Genomic DNA, 22,275 nt, shown 5'->3' with positions numbered 1-22,275 from the left:
TTATATTATTTTATTACACATATATTATTTCATGTTATTTAAACATGTATTTTACGCGTATAACAACTTTATGTCAATTTGATTAGTCGTACAATTGTAATTAAAAGGAATTTTTACATTAGCAAATTTAATTATAATGACTACAAATATATATAGCAACATTTCCTGCAATCGTTAAAAAAGACAGGAATAAAAAAATGAGAATGAGGAAAGATGATACATCGAAACGGCAATAATTGCAAAAATTATATGGTTTCCAAAGATCAACGAATTAAATTATCCGGTTTCACGGTGCAGTGTCATAATTGATCTCAATTTCTGTTGAGACGCGTAATTACGTGATAATGATAGAAAATGTATATTACGCGGTCAGCAATGTCGAAGTATTGGACATTGATCCGCCAGATGTATATCATTGCCATGTTCAAAATAGGAAGAATGCCACGTAAATTAATGCAAATCCTACGTGAATTATTACTGTACATGCGCTCGTTGCAACATGTCGTACATGTCGCAACATTGACGCTGATTTATGCGTTTGCGCGAAATTATAGAAATTTTGATAGGATTTTGGGGTCCACGGCAAATATATTGCTTTTTTATAAAAAAAACCAATCTGGGAAAAATGATTTAAGTCTTACATAATTGTATTCAAATCATAAAACTCTGAGATTATATCAGTGACATTTTAGTATATTTTTATTACGTGAGCAAAATCTATTTTCCAAATTAAAACGCACGAAAAATACAAGTACGAAAATTCAACAAGATGTTTTCTCTTTTTAAAAAAGGCATGCAAGTCAATTATCGCAAATATTGTTGCTGTTTTTCCGCAGAGCTGATTAGTTGTCTCGATTAACATTGTGTGTTATATTAATAGCATCAAGCAACTGTCATCGGAAAAGTTAACAGTTTGACAATTGTAAAATAAAAAATAAAAATAATATCAATAACGCGCGCGAAGCGCACGCTTGTGTTGTCTGGTACATAACGAAAATTCAGAAATTAAAATTATATAGGTACATAATTAAAATTATGTACATAATAGACATTCGGGAATTAAAATTAAAATATAACTGTTTAATATAATACTGTAGCATCATTTATATCTGCATTATTTTTAAATGAAAATTATTTAATTATATTTCTCAAATATTTGTATTATAGTATTATATTATCAATTTACTATGCTAATAATAATTTGCTATCATAATTAAATTTGATAACAAAACTGAGTTTGATTTATGAGTTGATACAATTACTTTTATATGTAACTATTTATACTGTATTTATGTAGCATTATATTATAGCATTTCGTTTAATCTAATCGAATATATAATTACGCACGCAAAACAAAATTATATTATTCTTTGATGATAAAATCTTAAAAATTGCAACGTATGCACAAAAATCATTATTGCAATGCATGTATAAAAACGCATTAATTAATTATGCAATTCTTAAAAATTCAATATTTAAATCTTTGACAGAAAAGCAAACGAAGAAATAAAATTTTCTACAAGAATCTTTTGTGATCAAATATCTACGCTTTCATTAGACTCGCGCGAAACTCCATACCCTATACGTCCATCACGCTGCGCGACTCGCGCGAGACTGATTCTCCTGCGAGATATCGCGAGCGTGAAGCCGAAGTCACGTGACCACTGGACCCACTGGTCATGTGACCACTGATCATGTGACCATCAGTCCCGCGCTCGCGATACCCCACACGAGAATCAGTCGCGCGTGAACCGCGCAGCGTGATAGATGTGTGGAATGTATATTAATCTAATGAAAAGGATAGAAAGAGAGAGTTGCTTTCATCGAGCTCAATTCATTATTGACTGTGAAGTTGGATGTCAGAATGAAAGCGCAGATATTTTAATCGAAAGATTCTTGTAGAAAATTATATTTGTTTTTTGTTAAAAATTTATATATTGAATTTTTATAAATCACGTAATAAATATATATTTCTATGCATGCATTGCAATAATAATTTTTTACATGCGTTGCAATTTTTAAGTTTTATTATCAAAGAATAATATAACTTCGCTTTGCGTACGTAATTATAATATATTCGATTAAACTAAACAAAATGAGAAAAAATATATAAAGAAATACATATACAAATTAATTCTTAAACAATATAATAGAAATTCGGCAAATTAAAATTATGTACATAATAGAAATGCAATAAATTAAAATTATATACATAATAGAAATTCGGGAATTAAAATTATATACATAATAGAATTTCGGCGAATTAAAATTATAGTCATATTCATAGCATCAAGCAACTGTCATCGCGAAGATTAACAATTTGATAGTTGTAAAATAAATAATAGAAATACTATCAAAGACGCATGCTTGTGTTGTCTAGTATCTTTAAAAAATTTGAAGATATTATTAATTATCTTTAATAATTGTTTTCTAGTTTCATTATTTGGAATTACCAAATTACATTTAAAACATAAAATTAATAAATAGTTAACTATTTATTTTGTTAAAATTATAATCACATGGAGGATTAATATTTAAATAATAGTAAAGAACTCTTTATAATTTTGTAAGGAAAATAGTCGGTCGTTTGACTGCGCAAATATATAAATTTAGATTATCATTTTGCATAATTCTACGTAATTCTACGTGTCTTACGCGCCAGAAGCGAGCTATAATAAACGCTAAATAATACGAATGAATTTGGAAGTTATAACCGTGGGAGCCGAAATTACGCGCGAGTAATAAATACCGGAAATCCCCACGCGGGAAATCGTTCAAGAATTCGCCCCAAATGCATAATGTCGCTTACCGCGTTCGATCGCAATTTCGCTTGCAATTTCCAGCAAGACCGCGTGCACTTTGGCTAAATAAAATATTAAGCCGGCAAAATTACTGAAATTTGCGCGATTAAATCTTTTTCTATCGGAACAAAAAATGATACGCTTTAAAATATGTAAATGCTTTTCCGTTTTCAGCGATTATGGCGTAACGAAGTATACTTGTCTCGCTTGATAGCCTTCATTCGAATATCTCGCGTGCCACTTTCGCATTAGACAAAATTTGCGTCTTAGCCGCAGCCACCGACGGTCGCATTTGTGTATGTATATACATATATGTATACATATACGTGTGTTGAGCCTGTGTGCTACTTTCCTACGGAAAGTGGATCGGCAATTGGGAAACTTTGCGACAGTTTATGCGAGTTGCAACTACGGTACCGTCTGCTAGAAATGTCCACCGATGCAAAGTAATGGCTTTGCAGCATCGGCCACTACCGTCGTAGTTGGATACAAAAGTTTGCCATGTTTCTCTTAGCGGTGCGACTATATGAAAGTCGATAGATATACGCGAATTACCTATATAATATATATATACACAAATAAGGGATCCGCATTAATTGTTAAAAAATTATTAAACATTGCCAACATGATCAAATCAACAATTTATAAAAACGACACAAATTTGCGCATCTTTTTACGCTTTTTGCATATTTATATTGCTTCTTATATATAATATGTGAATTTTGTCATTCTCATCTAATGGACGCCATTTATGTCATTTCAACGAGATAAAAAATATTTAGGAAAAAAGATATTAAGCAAGCGGCGCATTATTTATGCAAGGTGTATCTAAATAAGTGCGGCAAATTTTAGAAGATTCTTTGCGTCGAAAATTAAATTTTTATTAATTTTTTTTAAATATTAATAAATATATTTTTATTAACGAGAAATATCTACCAAGTTTCATTTTTTTTAATCTAAAATTTGAAATAATTTTTACTTTCCTCTTTAGAAAAGTGTAAGTCCTCAGAGAAAGAGATATAAGAATATATATATGTTTATATAAGAAACCGCCCTTAATTTTTGACAAAGACTCATCTCCTAAAATTTTTCGCACTTACCTAGATACACCCTGTATAAGCAAATTAATTTTTATAATATTATTTATAAACAATTTCTGTCTCATTCTGTCAAAATAAACAGAAAAGTTCCCTTGTAAATTTTCATCGCATACAGGCTCTAATGGTCGGCGTGTCGCTCTAATTGATAATTAGAAACAATGTTAAACGTCTACCTCTCTTTAATTAACCCTCCACACTCATGTTTGTTTTTCACAGTTGCCTTTCTCCTCACGCAGGAGAGCCAGCTTCTTTTACTCGTTCAAGTAGGAGCTCGGACAAGCAATTGGAGGAAAACAAAATGACCGACTTAACAGCGTCGTGAATAAAAATGCGAAAAGTTTCTCGTCGATGGCTTAAATTTCTCAAAGTGTAAAATCCTCGCAACGTTAAAAATTGTGTCATTACCTGTAATTTCTGCTTGGAGTCGGCTGGATGAAGTGGCTCGGGACCGGTTTTGGGTTGATCACCCTGCAGACTTTCGACGTTCTTTGTACGTATGAACTTGCTGAAGAGCTCGAGGCCCTTTTCCCGGTCCAGATCGAGCTTCATTTTTCTGCAAATTGAAACGAGAAAAACAGTTACATCAACAGCAGAGAGCTTTTGGTCGATGTTTTTAAAGGTTTCATATATTGCGACGTGTATGTATATACACATATATAATACACATTAAATATAATATAACATGGAAAACGCATCAGCGAGAGATAGACATAATAATAAAACCAGATATAATAATAAAACTAGGCTCGAACATCTGTCAGCTGTTTGCTGATAAAGAAAGGAGGAGGAAATAATTAGAGAATAAATGTGTATCTGAATGAAAATGTATGAATAATCTCAATTTTTGTCAAATGAAAATTAATAAAATATACGCAGCGATGAGAATAATAATGTTCTCCGCAGACAGAATAAAATGGAACTTTCGGGTAAGCTTACACGTTAGAAATGTAAATTGCATAATACACGTATGCGATAATTAAAAGATAATTAAAAATGGTAACAATGTGTAAGACTGTTATTTCCAGCAAAAGGTTAATAATATCTATCTGTACGTAACCTCTTTACAAGATTAAAAATAGCTTCCATTATGAGTATGGCGAGTAGTTTAAAGGTTATGAAATAAATAAGAATAGACAAGTCATATATGTTCTTTATCATAATTTCATGAATGCTTTTGATATTTAAGAAGGTAATATTGAAAATAGAAAAATCACAGAAAGCATATTTTAAACACAAGAAGAATAACATTTTATTTATGTACGTTAAAACGAAAACAATGGACGCCATTTATGTCATTTCAACGAGAAAAAATATTTAGGAAAAAAATATTAAGCAAGCGAATTTTAGGAGAAGCTTCTTTGTGTCGAAAATTAAGTTTCTATTTTTTTTTAATATTAATAAATATCCTATTTTTAACGGAGAATATCCAAGTTTTATTTTTTAATTTATCTGAAATTTGAGAAAAAATAAAAATAAAAATAAAAGTACTGAGAGAATAAATTGTATAATTTATTATTAAAAAAATGAAATAATTATTGCGATATAATACAAAAACAATAAGAACAATTTTAAAGAACTTCAATTTAAAAGATTTATTTGAAAAATATCTATCTGGCAAGTATCGAACCTTGTAAAAGAATTGTTTGCATCGTGAATTCCATTCATCTTCCCGTCGAGAAATAACTCGAACGTAGGCGCGAAAAAAATGACTAGCTCCGTCGCATAATCGAACGCAAATCGACTGTTTCCGGAAACAAACGAGTTTTGAAAAAAAAAAGAAAGAAAAACATTGTGCGACACATGTGCACGATGTTTTTCTCTGCAACTCGCTCGTTTCCACAATTGGAAATTGTATATGAATTATCGATTTATTATCCGGCAATAAGAAGCGCTGCTCCTCAAACATTGCAGCTTTTGCACGTCCTTCTAATCCTGCTCTTACGCAAACTTATCCAAGGATAGAAATTGTCTGTAGCGTGCTTTTAATATCCCGTTAAATTATTCAGCATTTTTCCCGAAATCGCGACACTACAGATTTAATTATTCAAAAATGCTAAAATTACTTGTCATTAATATATAATTTTTATAATAGATTTATTAACAGAAATCAATTTAATTTAGAACAAATTTTTTCCCGATTAAAATATCAAAGTGTCGCTATTTTAAAATGCAATTAATATAAATTAATTAATTATAAATTATAAATATAAATGTAAATTTCATTTTTATTTATATAAATATAAATTTTATTTTTCAAATATATTACATGTGAAAAAAATGCTAAAATTACTTGTCATTAATGTATAATTTTATAACAGATTTATTAACAGAAATCAATTTAATTTAGAACAAATTTTTCAGTGTCGCTATTTTAAAATGCAATTCATATAAATTAATGAATTAAAAATTATAAACTTCACTTGCCAGTTCTAAAAATGTTTAATAGATTGTCCTGTTGAGAATGTTAATTTGTATAATTGCGTATCTAATGTATTACATGTGAAAAAAAATTACGACAAACGCTTTATATAAAAACTTGCAAAAAAAAATAGATTACCCGATGTATTGTAAATTGAATGATTTCAAGAGAAATATTTCCATAAATCGGTGCGTACAGTACAGAATTGTAAAATAAAATTGGAATAGATATTTCTGTGAATAATTCCAATGGGATATTGCGAGCATATCGGGACGATTACTCATCTCGATTATTCCCTTGAGTTCGATTAAAACGAAAGGAGTCGCGCTATTCGCTGTCTGGCAGTCGTTTGTAATGCAGACGCGATGCACTCTTCACAACGGATTATGCAAACGACGAACAGCCGGGATAATCGCCAAACGAGCGAGCGGAAAGACAAGGATGGATACTATACAGTGTATTAATGGGAATAAATTATTCAGTCGGGACACACGCGGCGAAAGGCTGAGAGCAAACTTTACTCGCCCCTCGGTAATAGATTTTCAAGGTATGCTCGGAATTTTGCCCCAAGATTCTCACCGATGAGAGAAAGCAAGCACGTGCGACACGTCATGCTGACGAGTCACGAAATCTGTATCATGTTCGAACGAATGAGCGAAATTTCCCAGCAGAGATGTAAGTTGCACCACGGAGGTTTATTTCACGACCGAATTGAATTTTCGAAAATACGTTAGATAAACTCTGATGAAGATTTAACAAACCAAATTCGAATTTTCTCTCTATTTCCTCTATTTGTAAAGTATAATTATGGAATTACATCACCGATAATAAAATCGATGATAAAATTGACTATAATTGCATGGTAAAAAAAATAGTCAAAATATTCTTTTTTTTTTTTTAATAGTGAATTCTACTAAAATACTAGTAATACAAACCAAAACCAAATTTGAATTTTCTCTCTATTTCCTCTATTTGTAAAGTATAATTATGAAATTACATCACCGATAATAAAATTGATGATAAAATTGACTATAATTGCATGGTAAAAAAATAGTCGGAATATTCTTTTTTTTTTTTTTAATAGTGAATTCTACTAAAATACTAGTAATACAAACCAAAACCAAATTTGAATTTTCTCTCTATTTCCTCTATTTGTAAAGTATAATTATGGAAATACATCACCGATAATAAAATTGATGATAAAATTGACTATAATTGCATGGTAAAAAAATAGTCGGAATACTCTTTTTTTTTAATAGTAAATTCTACTAAAATACTAGTAATATAAACCAAATTCGAAGTTTCTCTCTATTTCTTCTATTTATAAAGTATAATTATGGAAATACATCACCGATAATGAAATCAATGAATAAAATTGACTATAATTGCATGGTAAAAAAATTATAGTCGGAATACTATTTTTTTTAATAGTAAATTCTACTAAAATACTAGTAATATAAACCACATTCGAATTTTTTCTCTATTTTCTCTATTTATAAAGTAGAATTATGGAACATTGGCCTATAAGGATACCTGAAAAAGTAATAATTTTTTTCTTATTCTATTTTAAGTGACCACAAAAAAATTATTTTTAATAATAAAAACGATGATTGGTTTCTAGAAATAACAATAGATTTGCTGCAAAATCGATCGACCGGATTCCGCACAATCGCACCTTAACATGGCAAAATGCAATTAATCCTTTGTATGCTATTCGCGATATTTTACCTTGAGAACATCAACAATCTCTTTACGTCACTTCTTCCATCTTGTCATAGCCGCAAAACCGCTTGTACTAATGGTTTACTTTCACGAATCGATTTTTTAATAATAAAATATACATTTTAAAAAAAATATCACAATATTAACTCTCCGTCAACAATCTTAAGGCACAAGCAAATTTCCATTTATTTTAAATTTTGCTTTGTATAAACATGAACAATTGACTTTAAAATTGTAATAGAAATATATTAACAAATAGTCCAGAATTTTTTTGGATTTTTGGAAAATCTAGAACATAAAAATAATATGAGATAAACTTAAAAGACCCAGTTTAATGACATTAGTAAAAAAAAAAATTGTTGACAGAGGGTTAAATAAAAAATTGAAATCTCTATATTATAATGTAAAGAAAATAAAATTATAAAATTAATATTAATTATAAAGAAGCAATAATATGATACTAGACGCAAGTCTGAGTGTCGCATATATTGATAGGTTGAAAATTTTCAATGAAATTCTATCTATAAATAGAAAACTTGCAACCTTGCAATATCCGCGAAGTAAAATAATACGTGGGCTCGTTTCGTCGAGCGATCGTTTTCGACGATATCGCGAGTTTTTAATTAAGAACGACGGCGAAACGAAAGCGTGCCGTTGCTTATCACGTAGATATCGTGTCGAGACATTCGCGATGAAACAGAAGTGTGTTCGTGTTTTTCGAATCGTTACTCCCCGGGAAAAAATTTTTTATAACAATATAAAATTATATATATAATTATATATAAAATTATATATGAAATATGTCCATACATAATTAGATAAAAGTGCTTTACATATATATAATTATATAAATTTATATATATATATATAAATATATTTATTTATATATAAATTTATATATATATATATATATATATATATATAATAAATGAATATTTTTTCATATATATAATATATATGTTTCATATATAATTTGACATGATTATATATGAATCCTTATATAATTTATATATTTATATAATTATATATAAAAATAGACATATTTCACATGTAATTTTACAATTATATATATAATTATACAATTATTTATATATAACTAAATATAAAAAATGTTTTCCCTGGTCTGCCATTAAAACTACAACGTTTATGTTCTTTTCTCTTCTTGGGAAAGAGGTGAGCTTGAGAAGCGCGGTTTCTTTCCGCACGCTTAATCCGCATAAAATTGATTTTTTCACGTCGAAATATCTCTCGATAACGAGCTCGGCCGTCTTAACGAGAGAATGCACTTAGATTTGTGCCATTTACCCGCAAAATGCGCTATTACGTGATTATCCTACCAAAGTTTCTATTTCAAACGCAAACATCCAGGAAAGAGAGGGAGAATCGCGAAAGCCACTACGAGCTCGGGATAATAATCCGAGTCAAACGGAAACCCGGGAGCCCGAAAGCCCGAATCGCATGATTTACGACCCGCGTGTCGGCGACAGGAATCGCAATGCCGGAATTTGTCGAGGAAATCGATAAATCTCGCGATCAGACGATCTCAGAACGCACGCGCGCGCGATATCCCGTTTTACAAGAATAAATCATTATACAGGGTGTAGCCAGTGTTTGCTGTTATCTAAATAAAATTACATAGATGATCATCCAGATAAAATTTTGGCGTCATCTTATCTTTATATAGATAATAAAAATATGTATTATCTATAACTGAAAAAGTATTATCTTTAATCATTTTCAGATAATTTTGGTTTAGAACCATAGCACATAAAAATACTTGAATAATAGAACTTAAGCAGTAGGTGATAAAAATTTAGAAATAAAAATATAAATATATATTTTTATAACCCTTTTAGAATTTATATATTTTTTATAACATATATGTTCATCTGATATTCATCTAGCTTGAAAATCATCTAAGATAAAAATTTATAAATAAAAATATGAATACACATACTTTTGTATCCCTTTTATATAAACAGTCTTAAAAATTATTATTTAGAAAATTATCTAGATGAATCGCCATATAATTTTATCTGTTATCCAAGATGAATTTACATATATTTTTATCTGATCTTTATCTAGCTTATTTTAAAATCATCTAAGCACAACACTGGGTGTATCTAAATAACCGCGAAAAATTTTAAGAGATGATTCTTTGCCGAAAATGAAGGAAGGCAAAAATTAAGTTTTAATTTTTTCCCTTAAATTTCAGACGAATTAAAATCATGAAACTTGGTGGATATTTTCTCCCAATAAAAAGAATATTTATTAATATTAAAAAAAATAAAAACTTAATTTTTTAACTCTGCAGAGAGAGATATGATTGAAGAGTAAATGTTTATATAAAAAACCGCCCTTAATTTTCGACGAAGAATCATCGCTGAAAATTTGTCGCGCTTATTTAGATGCATCCCGTATATGCAACGCCGAGAAACGGGATAAACTTGGCGAATGAGCAAGTAACTACATGCAAACGCCAATGAGTGACACTTTATGAATGAACGGACGCGGATTATTAGGAATGTAATTATCGGGGGACTGCGGTGGATGAGTGTGCCATTAGTAAATGGACGAAGTATAATTATAACTCGCAATGAGAATAGCTTCACAATTTGGTTCAACGTGCTCGTATCACGTCATAAGCTGGAACGCGATCAAATAATTTTGCGAGAAAAGCGAGAGCTTCTATCAGCGATAATATTTTCCAAATTCTTCCCGAACATTTGAATACAATATTTTTTCGCCGAAGTTTCATATTTAATATCACATTAATAGAATTTAATATAAATTCAATTTTGCAAACAAATTTGCAGAGATAAAAAAGAATAATACGATTTGTAAGAAACAATTGTGTAATAGAATCAATCTCGACCGTTTTCGTCAATAAATTATAGAATATCGTTCCTAATAAGGTATATTAATAATATTTTATTTAAACTGACACGTTCCATATATGTCGATCGCGGTATTTTGTTCCTCCTTTCGGTTTTAACGCAAGAATTGTGCTCGATATTTCTTCGACGAGAAGAAGAAATTTCTCCCTCGTGTGTGCTAAACAGCCTTTTGCACTCTATCCGAAGTAACGTCAATCCCGAAATTTCCAAAGAGATTACGACGGTCCTTCGGGAAGGAGGCAGAAACTCGTGAAGTCTCGCGGAATTTATTTAAAATACCTACGTTTAATCTAAATTCTTGCTTCGCCCACGAAAGAATCGATACTTGAATATTAAATTGCACATTTTAGAGCGCATGTATATACGAAACATCGCGATAATGTGTACAATGTGTTATCGCACACTTCTTACTTTTTATTAATAAAAGCGATAATGTACATAATGTGTTATCGCGCATTTCTTACTTTTTATTAATAAAGGCGAGCGCGCAATTTTCACGTTGTATTTTTTTTTTATGCGGAAACTTGATGGAAATAAAATTATCCCTCATCACACCGGAACGTCGATCGTACTTTGTACGTGAAAGAAGATACTTTGCGGAACGAAAGAGGAAACTCAACTCTCGTATTCTGACCGGTCGCAGCCTGGCGATTTTGTGGTTATCGATTCCAGTCTCGCGGTATGTTCACCTCCTCCGATGCCATTAAACAACCGTAATGTCAACACTAAACACCCACGTATATATATATATATATATATATATATATATTCTTGCAAATGTGCAGAGTACATTTAATATACGAAAGAGGAGGATTTTCATATCCCGCTCATGATTTCTAGTGTTTGCTGTTATCTAAATAAAATTTATATAGATGATCATCTAGATGAAATTTCATCTTATCTTTATATAGATAATAAAAATATGTATTATCTATATCTGTGCATCTTAGATCAAAGAAAATATTATAGATGAAATTTCATCTTATCTTTATATAGATAATAAAAATATGTATTATCTATATCTGGCATCTTAGATGAAAGAAAGTATTAGCTTTACGAAATTATCTAGAATAATTTTCACATAATTTTTTAATATACGAAAGAGGAGGATTTGCATATCCCGTTCATGATTTCTAGTGTTTGGTGTTATCTAAATAAAATTTATATAGATGAAATTTCATCTTATCTTTATATAGATAATAAAAATATGTATTATCTATATCTGTGCATCTTAGATGAAAAAAAGTATTAGCTTTACGAAATTATCTAGAATAATTTTCAGATAATTTTGGTTTAGAGTCATAGCACATAAAAATACTTAAATAGTAGAACTTAAGTAGTAAGCAATACAAATTTATAAATAAAAATATGAATACATATATTTTTATATCGCCTTTATAATTTCCATTTTTTAATTATTGCGTTTAGATGAGTAGTCTTAAAAGTTATTCAATTTTTCTCTCTTAATATATCAATATATCAATTTTTAATTTATTTTTCTCTCTTAAAAATTATTATCTAGAAGATTATCTAGATAAATCGCCATATAATTTTATCTTTTATCTAGATATATTTAAACAAAATCATCTCCATTTTATCTAAGATGAATTTATATATTTTTGTCTCATCTTTATATCTAGCTAATTTAAAAATCATCTAAGCACAACACTGGTGATTTATAATTTATCCCTGATGGGGGAAAGATAAGGAAATTCTTTCTGCTATAAATTACAAAACACGAGAAGCCCTATTTGCCACGTTTCCGACGTGCTCGGCATACTTTGCGAGATTGCAGTTCGCAATTGCCTGCACTGTCAAAAGTCAGTCGCACCGATAACTCGCAAACTTTCTCGCGATTGCTAAACTTTTTCTTCCCTTCACACGTCTCCCGAGGATTCAGATATTCAATAAAGAATCTCATCCGCGCCGTTACTTATATCGGCACCGTCTTGCAGTAGAAAGAGAGAGAGAGAGATATGGTTATAAATAATCTGCATTTTCTCTTATCCCTTTTTGTCTCTGGAGAAATGCGGATTAAAAGAGAATGTTAGATATTATTTTGTGACACATCAACAGCCAAGAGTAATAGTACCTTCTTTGGAAAAAAAATGTTACAGTTTAATTGAAATAATGCCACGTTATATATTATTTTTTCATATCTTTGCAAACGGGAGAGAAATTAATATCTTTCTTTTATTTTTTTTCCTTAATTTAAAATGCGAAAAAGAAAGAAAAAATCTATATGCATTTTTGGATCTCGGATTGTTTTGTGACACATCAACAGTCAAGAATAAATCTTCTTTCACAGTAGAAAAATTTGTGTTTTCTTGTTAAAAACGGTCCCCGTTAAAATTTTTGTGTTAGGGTAAATGTCCCTATTAGTGTGTCTTTAAGCCACCTTATTCGTTACTAAATGAATTATTAAATACTGTAGCTGTAATTTTGTGTAGTAAAAATGAATATCGGTTTTTCAAACATTTTTTTTTCTTAAAATATTTTTTTAAACGAAAAATTTAAGTATTTTATACTGTTTTAATAAAAATAAATAAATATGTTTTATTCCCGATTAATGTGCCTTTTTAAAAGTGATGAGCATATTTATGTGCCCCCAATTAGTGTGCCTGTCCGTATTTATGTGCTCCCAATTAGTGTGCCTGTCCACATTTGTGTGGCCCCGATTATTTACCAGTTTACTGTGAAGCGATGATCGTGGAACCTTATAAATTTTACTGACAGTATTAATTGGTGTTTCTGATTTTACTGCTTCCAAGGCTTTGTTCATAACTTTTTTATCGTATAGGACTCTACGCTTTTTCTGGCAAGGCTGACTCATTTTACTGATTATTAAACTAAATAAAAGATATAAATTAATTGTGTGTAAGTTAATTTAACTTATTATTTATGAATCATTATTTAATTATACTTACAACCTCAACGATAACCTATATCGATAAAAATTTTTCAAGTAACGCTCGCAAGCAACTGTCAAACTGTCATATCTCGAGATCGAAAACAATGATATTTTATCATTATATTAAATCAATTTAAAATATTATTGACATTTTTTTATATGATGACAATGTTAATAATCGATTTATTCACTTCTGTTGAACAAGCGTTTCTTAAGATTTTTGATAAGATATTCGAGTAAATTCCTCAAAATCGTAATATACATTTTTTGAAAAATGTTTATTTTACTTTAATAATCAAGAAATAGAATATTTTTTTTGTATCATATATTTAAATAATTTAACTTAATTTTAAAAAATATTTTATCTATTTATTTGTTACTAGTTTTTTTTTATAATTTATTTAAATACAAAGGCGCATTAATAGGGACATCTATCCTAAATATTTAACACGTTCGTGTGTTAATTTAGCATATTACTGTTTTGTTAATTAACTTTAAATAAAACAACTGAAAAAATGTAAAAATAACACAATGTGCACCTATTTTTAATTTTACACAATACATATGTTCTGCTTTATTAGTGACAAGATTTATCTATTAAAATTTACAGAAAAAAATGTTGATTTTCTATTTTATAATATAAGTGGGGATGATAAAATCTAAATTAATTTTTACAAAAATATGTTAATTTTACACAAAATTTATTTTAAATTAACACAAAAATTTCTGTGGACCGTTTGGAACATGTGACATCTGTCAAATTTAACAAAAATTGTTCAACTGTATTGAAAAAAAATGTTACAATCTAACTGAAATAATATCACGTTATATATATTTCATATCTTTGCGAACGGGAAAGAAATGAATATCTCATTCTTATTTTTCCTCTTTTAATTTAAAATGCGAAAAGGAGAGAAAAATGTATATATGATTTAAATATGCGCTTTTGGATCTCGCGGATATTGAATTTTACATGCTGACATTTTCGCTTTTGACGTTAGTACAATCTCCCTCCAATTCCTTGGATATCAATAACATGTCTCGGGATGACTTTAACGTCGAAATGTCAGACTCTAGAAAAAGTTGTTTGGAAGCGATGTAAGCGAGCATAGCATGCGCATGCTAAAATAACCACGTTAAAAATCGAAATCTCTCTCCAATCGGACTGTCCGAGCCAATGATTGAGCTCGATCACTAACCGCATCTCCATGAAGTAGATTACGACTACGTTGCAACGTGCTCGCTTACGAAAGCGCCGCGATTTTATCGTAATAAATTCATGGCATAAAAGCGTACAAGTAAGCATATAAATCCACTCGAAGCAGAGTTATTATGGTTGTATCTATATACGTGTGTGCGTGTACATATATATGTGTGCAATATCATTGTAAATAATAAATCATGCTCAGCTGCGGTGGCTAAGATTGTATATAAAAAATCGATGATTTTATATATTGCAACGTAACACACATAATCTATTAATAAGATTTAACTCTTCAATATACAGGGTGTACCTAAATACGTGTCAAAAATTTTCAATGATTCTTTGTCGAAAATTAAGGAAGATTTCTTATATAAACATATAGTCTCATATCCCTCCCTGAGAAGGTAAAAATTTTGTCTTTATTTTTTTCTCAAATTTAAAAATGAAATTTTTGATGGATATTTTCCATTAATAAAAAGAATATTTATTAATATTTTTTCAATCTTCCTGTTATATAAGAGGATAAAACTAACATTTATTCCTATTTAATTTTAAATTTTTTTTATTTTTGAAGTATATGTTTATATAAGAAATCCCCCTTTAATTTTCGACAAAGAATCATTTCCTAAAATTTTTCGCACTTATTTAGGCACACCCTGTAAGTGCATATACAATTCTTTTTTTCACCAGTTTTGTAATTATAATTTTATTTTTTGTTGTAGATTTAAAAACTAAAAAAAGGATCTGTAATAAATTGTAATGCAAATTGTATTTTTTAAAGCGTGATAAAAATTTCAAAAATATGATTACGTTTAAAGGTCCACGTAACTTGCGTTTGCACAAAAGATATAAATAGTTGGTCAGAAAATCACAAAGAGAAAGGTGGATTCTCGTTATCTCTTTTTAAAACAAGTTTGAAATTTTGTCACAAAGAAAAAGTACGTTACACTTTGTTTGGCTGAAAAATAAAATCATCCAGATAATACGTTTAACGATTTGGATTTGCTTTTTATTTAGAAAATCGTGTCCGCGATTGTATTATCATTTTCGCTTTTAATAATAAAAATATATAATAATAATAATAATATAATTAAAGTTTAATTGATACAGCGTAACATCAGTGAAAATGATCGGAGATTTTACAACGGCGCGCTACATATTTCAACGAAATCAGTCGCCGCATTAACGATCGATCCTGATCACTAACGCAAAAAGCAATAAAACTCAAAGCGGTATTAACGATGCGCGGTCGGAAAAGCCTGTTTATCAAAAAACGAGATAAACGGGAGAGTATATATAGGTCGATACACGGATACAAAACCGGATAAATCCAACAGAAAATTTTCGCGCTGCTAAAATTTCCCATTAAATAATAACAAAAAGAATCCCAGCAGCTTTGAATTCAATATCATATCGCTACATAATTCTGCCTCTATGTATAAACTTGTTATTTTTATTTGCGTATATTTCTCCCTTTCCTACTTATCTTTTTAAACAAATATATATATAGATATATATGTATATATATATATATATATATATATATATATAAATATATATAATATAATATATAATATATATTATATATAATAATAATATATATAATATATTATATATTATATATAATTATAATATATGTAATATATAATATAATATATAATATATATTATATATAATAATAATATATATAATATATAATATACATATATAATATATATATATATATATAATATATTGTATATGTAATTAATTATTAATCAATATATGAAATGACATATTATTGTGTAATTATGAGCGAACGTTTCACGACGACAAATGGATAAGAGTGGATTAATGTTGCGAGTAACGCGAACCGATTGTGTAACGTGACACGTTTGGCAAATTTATTGGCTAACGATTTGCTTGATCTTCCCGTGCGTTTGAAAATCAACGCACGAATATGCCGCGCGATGTATCGATGTAATTTGTCAATGTCGATGTATGCGCCATCAACCTAATAGTTCGATAGCTCACTCGTGCGATTTTGGGCGGATGGCGGTCTACTTCGAATTCTCGAAGCTTAAGAAAATATCGAAGGACACGGCATTCCTGGCGATTTGTCTTCGTGTTTTACGTTCGGCTTGCGTGTGTTTTCGCGCTTCGTCTACCATATTTAGGTCAGCGAAAAAAATACTCTTCTTTTTTTATTCCAATCTTTTTTCAAATTGCGATCTTTAAATTTTCAAAATTAGAGCTTAATAATATTTTAATAAAAAAATTTAAGAGAAAAAAAGAGAAAAAAACAGAAGAGATGAGCTTTTTTATTATACAGATGTATCTAAATAAGTGCGAAACATTTTAGGAGATGACTCTTTGTCGAAAATTAAGAGGAATTTCTTATAAAAACATATATTCTTATATTCCTTCTTCCTGAGGAGTTATACTTTTCTAAAGAGGAAGATAAAAATCAAGTTTTTATTTTATTTCTCAAATTTACAGACAGATTAAAAAATGAAACTTGGTGGATATTTTCCATTAATAACAAAATATTTATTAATATTTTTTAAAAATATCCTAAAATATATCTCCTAAAATTTTTCGCATTTGTTTAGATACACTCTGTATACTATATATATTTTTTTTATTTAATTTTTTTGCAGCTATCTCTCTCTCTCTCTCTCTCGTTTTTTTATATAATTCTTTACTATATAATATTTTGTATAATTCTTCATTAGAGGGTAACTGTGTATTTTTTGTATATATTTATGTATATATTTAATTGGTTTGCGTGTATATTTTATTTAATCGATTCAATCTGTTCGTGAAAGTTCAGATGTAATTTTCTGAGAATTAATCTATAATTAAACAATTGCGCTTATATCCGCTTAGTGGTCGTAAATGTCATTTTCTCTCTCTCTCTCTCTCTCTCTCTCTCTCTCACCAACTATTTATGTGTACAAGTAACGCTTGATTCGCGGTCGTGCACTTTAGACGAAGCACTTTAGGCACCTTTATACAATATCCAGGTAACTTCGGGTCGTCAACTAGTTCGGTCGGATAAATTTATCAAACTGACAAAGTTTCAGCCAATGTAATCGGGTGAAGGTGTGATCGTTCTTGAAATTATACAGATCAATAACGAGATCCGACTGCACAGATTCATCGTGCATTTTATGAACTTTTCATCGCGCTGAAGTTTGGAATGTTTAAGAAGAAGATATGTATGCACTACGCGCACATTAATGTGTGTATGTGTGTGTTAAAATAAGTTTCTCTTAGCCGTATGAAGTATGATAATAATTGGAAGTACCTTCAACTTGAACCGTTGCTTCATAACTTTAACAGCTGAAACTTTTCTTTTCTCCGATATCTACTTAATATGTCTCGTTACTTTTTCTACCGTCTTCAGCGTTTGTTGTTATCTCAATAAAATTAGATAGATGATCATCTAGATGAAACTTTGGCGTCATCTTATCCTGATATAGATAATGTACACTGGAAAAAATCCATGTATTTTTTACATGGAAATTACTTGTTCAGAATTGGACAATTATTTGCTTATCACTGTAATTTATTTTTCCATTTCTTTTAAAGTAAAAATACATATTAATGTAAAAATACATATAAAAAAAGATATAGGTAAAATTACTATTTTTATGCAAAATATGTAATTTTAAATTTACTATTTTTACTTTATTAGAATTTTATTTTATAAGTATTTACCCATTTTATTTATAGCATTTATACATTACTAGCATTTCCTATGTATAATTCCATGTTCAGTGAAATATTTTTAATCTTGAAAATATTTAAGAATATATTTCATATAAAATTACATATATGATCTGTAATCTTCCATATAAATAGCAATATTGCATGATTATGCTGGATCGGAAAAAACCTAGCATAATCATGTAATGTTACATAAATATTTTTTTCAATGTATCATCTATGTCTGCATCTTAGATGAAAAAAAGTGTTATCTTTACTAAATTATCTAGAATTTTCAGATAATTTTGATTTCGAATCATATAGCACATAAAAATACTTAAATAGTAGAACTTAAGCAGTAAGAGATAAAAATTTATAAATAAAAATATAAATACATATATTTTTATAATTAACATTTTTTTTTTATAACCGCGTTTACATAAGCAGTCTTAAAAATTATTATCTAGATGAATCGCCATGTAATTTTATCTTTTATCTAAATATATTTCAAGTAAAACCATCTTCATCTTCTCTAACAATAAGATGAATTTCCATATTTTTATCTCATCTTTATCTAGCTAATTTTAAAATCATCCAAGCACAAAAATAAAATCATCTTCATCTTCTCTAACAATAAGATGAATTTCCATATTTTTATTTCATCTTTATCTAGCAAATTTTAAAATCATCCAAGCACAACACTGACCGTAGTCTTAGAGACTGAATTCCTAAATAAAAAAAAGATGTGTTAAAACTCCAACGATCCGAATTTCGATCAATCCTTCTCGGAGAGATCTCGATATCGCAATTCGACACTTTATTTCTTCGGGATTCGCGCGAATTCAAGTTTTGATTGCTTCGCAACTGTCAACACGTAAATCTCATGGCATTTGGATTCAATTATCAGCGAATGCAGAGCGTGCTCGCCTCGATGTAGCACACGCTGATGAGTTATACAACTCGCGAAATATTCGTCCCGCTGTAGAATTGCTCATAACAAGAGCATAAACCGTATAAAAGAGATTTTATCGCTGCCATTGTTACGCATAAATCATGCCATGGAAACGCAGTTTCTCATCTTCGCGATATCTAAGCGTAAAAATGGCCTCGCTGCATCATTCGACAAAAAATAACGCGAGAAATAAAAATACCCAATTTAACCTGGTTTTAATCCTGAACTTCACAAAATTATAATCAAACTAGGGAAAATTGGAATTATCTTTTAATAAAAAGTTTCGAAGAGAAATAATAAATAATTGAAGAATTTGACAACGTCATATTTCTTACCTTGCTTTCAACTTATGTTAATACAAATTATTTTAACTTAATTATTTATGTGATTTACGTAACAATAGCAGCGATAAAATCTCTTTTATACGGTTTATGCTCTCTTGTGCGGTTTATGCTTCTGTTATGAGCAATTTCACAGTGGGACGAGTATTATAATTTTCTCACAATTAGAGAAAAAGTAAAACGTAGAAAAGTAATGTACAGAATTTATTTGCCATTTTACCTTGCAATAAGCATAGATGTGAAATATTTGAAAAAATATTTTTGCTGCAATAATATAAAAAAAAAATTAATTAATTTCATATTTTTAGTGTAAAAAATTTTCACTTTTATAGAAATAGAATAACCGAGTTTGCTCAAAAATTGCTCGCTGAATCAGTCCAAGTACATCGGCTGAAATGAAAGAGCATTATCGTTCTCGGGCGAACGTCACCGAGTGTAATGGAATCGTTCTCGTGGAAAATCTTGCGGAAGATAATTAAACGAACACGACCGGCAGATGGTGGAGATTTCTCCTCTATAAAGGCACTCGGTCAATACCGGCACGCTCTTTTGAATGACAGATCGAAATGCTCGGTTTCTTCGAGCAAGATCCCGAGCTTTCTTCCATTCTCACCCTTTCATTTTATTATACTACAAATACTTCGGCATTTAATTTGCACCAAATCCATGGAAATTCAAACAATCGAATATTCCTGCCTTCTTTCGAAACGGAACACGAAAGCACAGAAATGAAAATTACGAAGGAAATGGAGAACAAATTGGCACCATCGTTTAATTGTGTATAGAAATTTTGCGTAGCGATGAGATTAAACTACGCAGTAAAATCTAATATAAATTAAAAATTATGCTACCATATTATATGTAAAATGTTTCAACAATTATGACTCTCGCAAAAAGTTTAAATTGTTTGTAGAGTAAACGTTTTATAATTATAATTAGTTTATATAAAATTAGATTATAGTGTTATATAAAAGTAGTACATGTTTGCAAATTAATTTAATTAATTATTATATATTTAATTATATATTTAATATATATTATTATTTAATATATAATATTATTATATATTTAATTAATTAATTGTTATATAATTAATTAATTTTATTAGATATTCTTCAAAAAGTTCTCTAGTTCTCTAGTTCTTCTTTGTAAAACCAGAAAACCGTAACAAAATCATAAAATTTTTGATTAATATTATTTTCGTTACAATCACTAAATAAAATAAAAGTATATATACTGAGAAAAAAATTACATTTGTCTAGAACAAATGGAAACTAATTTGAAATTAATTTGATAACGTGTAATAAAGGTATATAAAGGTAAAAGTTATAATTACCGACGTGATAGAATAAATTCAGACTCGTAATATCTTTTACACGCGATTTTCATTGCTTACGGCTTTAAATCCGATTTTTAATCTCCATTTCGTTGAATGCATAAGGGAGCCTTATGTAAATTTCTCGGACAAGTAAACACTACAGTCTGGAATATTTTCCGTCAAATCTATCATGAAATTGCGTACCGACCTCGTATATATCTATGTGACCGATATTAGTTATACAATCTTCGCGTGCTAGCCTAGAAATTCTCTTTCCTTCATCCCACCCACCCCAATTGTTACCCTTCATTGCTCGCTCACGCTATTGTATCCTCCGGCAAACACACACAAACCTAAGCTAACTGTGAGGAAATAACTTCCCATTCTCTCGCGTGCGCTATGAAGGAAGGAAAGAGATGAGATTCTTTATCCTGTCTTATCTTAAAATGCTTTCCATGCCTTCTTTAAAAAAAAAAAATACAATACCGCAATTGTACCAGGGGTCACTGTTGTGCAACTTTGAGACATGTCGCTTATTCATTTACGCTCGGATTATGTTACTACAAAGACGCGGGTGCGATTATCGCGGGAAGAGCAACGAGACCCGGGAAAACATTTTTTATATAATATATAATTATATTGTGAAATATGTCCATTTTTATACATAATTATATAAATTATAAGGGTTCATATATAATCACGTCAAATTATATATGAAATATCCCAGGTAGCAAACTGACGTCATTAAACGTCAAAATGACGTCATTTTGACGTTAGCTTGCTACCTGAGATATATATATATAATTGGGATATTTATATATATATATATATATATATATATATTTATATATATATATTTATATATATATAAAGAAATACTTATTTATTATATATATATTTCATATATAATTTTGCGATTA

At 29.3% G+C, this 22,275-nt stretch overlaps 1 protein-coding gene across 4 annotated transcripts in view; it reads right to left on the bottom strand.

The window, feature by feature from the left end:
* Positions 1-22,275, bottom strand: part of LOC114937780 (solute carrier family 7 member 14) — a 104,664-nt gene that overhangs the window by 48,171 nt on the left and 34,218 nt on the right. For all 4 annotated transcript variants that reach the window (XM_085486105.1, XM_085486104.1, XM_085486103.1 and 1 more), the window contains one exon: positions 4,307-4,454. In XM_085486105.1, coding sequence (XP_085342231.1) covers positions 4,307-4,450 — 144 coding nt within the window. In that variant the 5' untranslated portion in view covers positions 4,451-4,454. The remainder of the gene's footprint in view (positions 1-4,306; positions 4,455-22,275) is intronic.

The sequence above is a fragment of the Nylanderia fulva genome, unplaced genomic scaffold, assembly GCF_048542155.1.
Source record: "Nylanderia fulva isolate GAGA-0341 unplaced genomic scaffold, ASM4854215v1 Scaffold4, whole genome shotgun sequence".
Taxonomy (NCBI): domain Eukaryota; kingdom Metazoa; phylum Arthropoda; class Insecta; order Hymenoptera; family Formicidae; genus Nylanderia; species Nylanderia fulva.
Note: the sequence above shows the minus strand (reverse complement) of the source record. Positions and strands in the feature narration are given on the sequence as shown.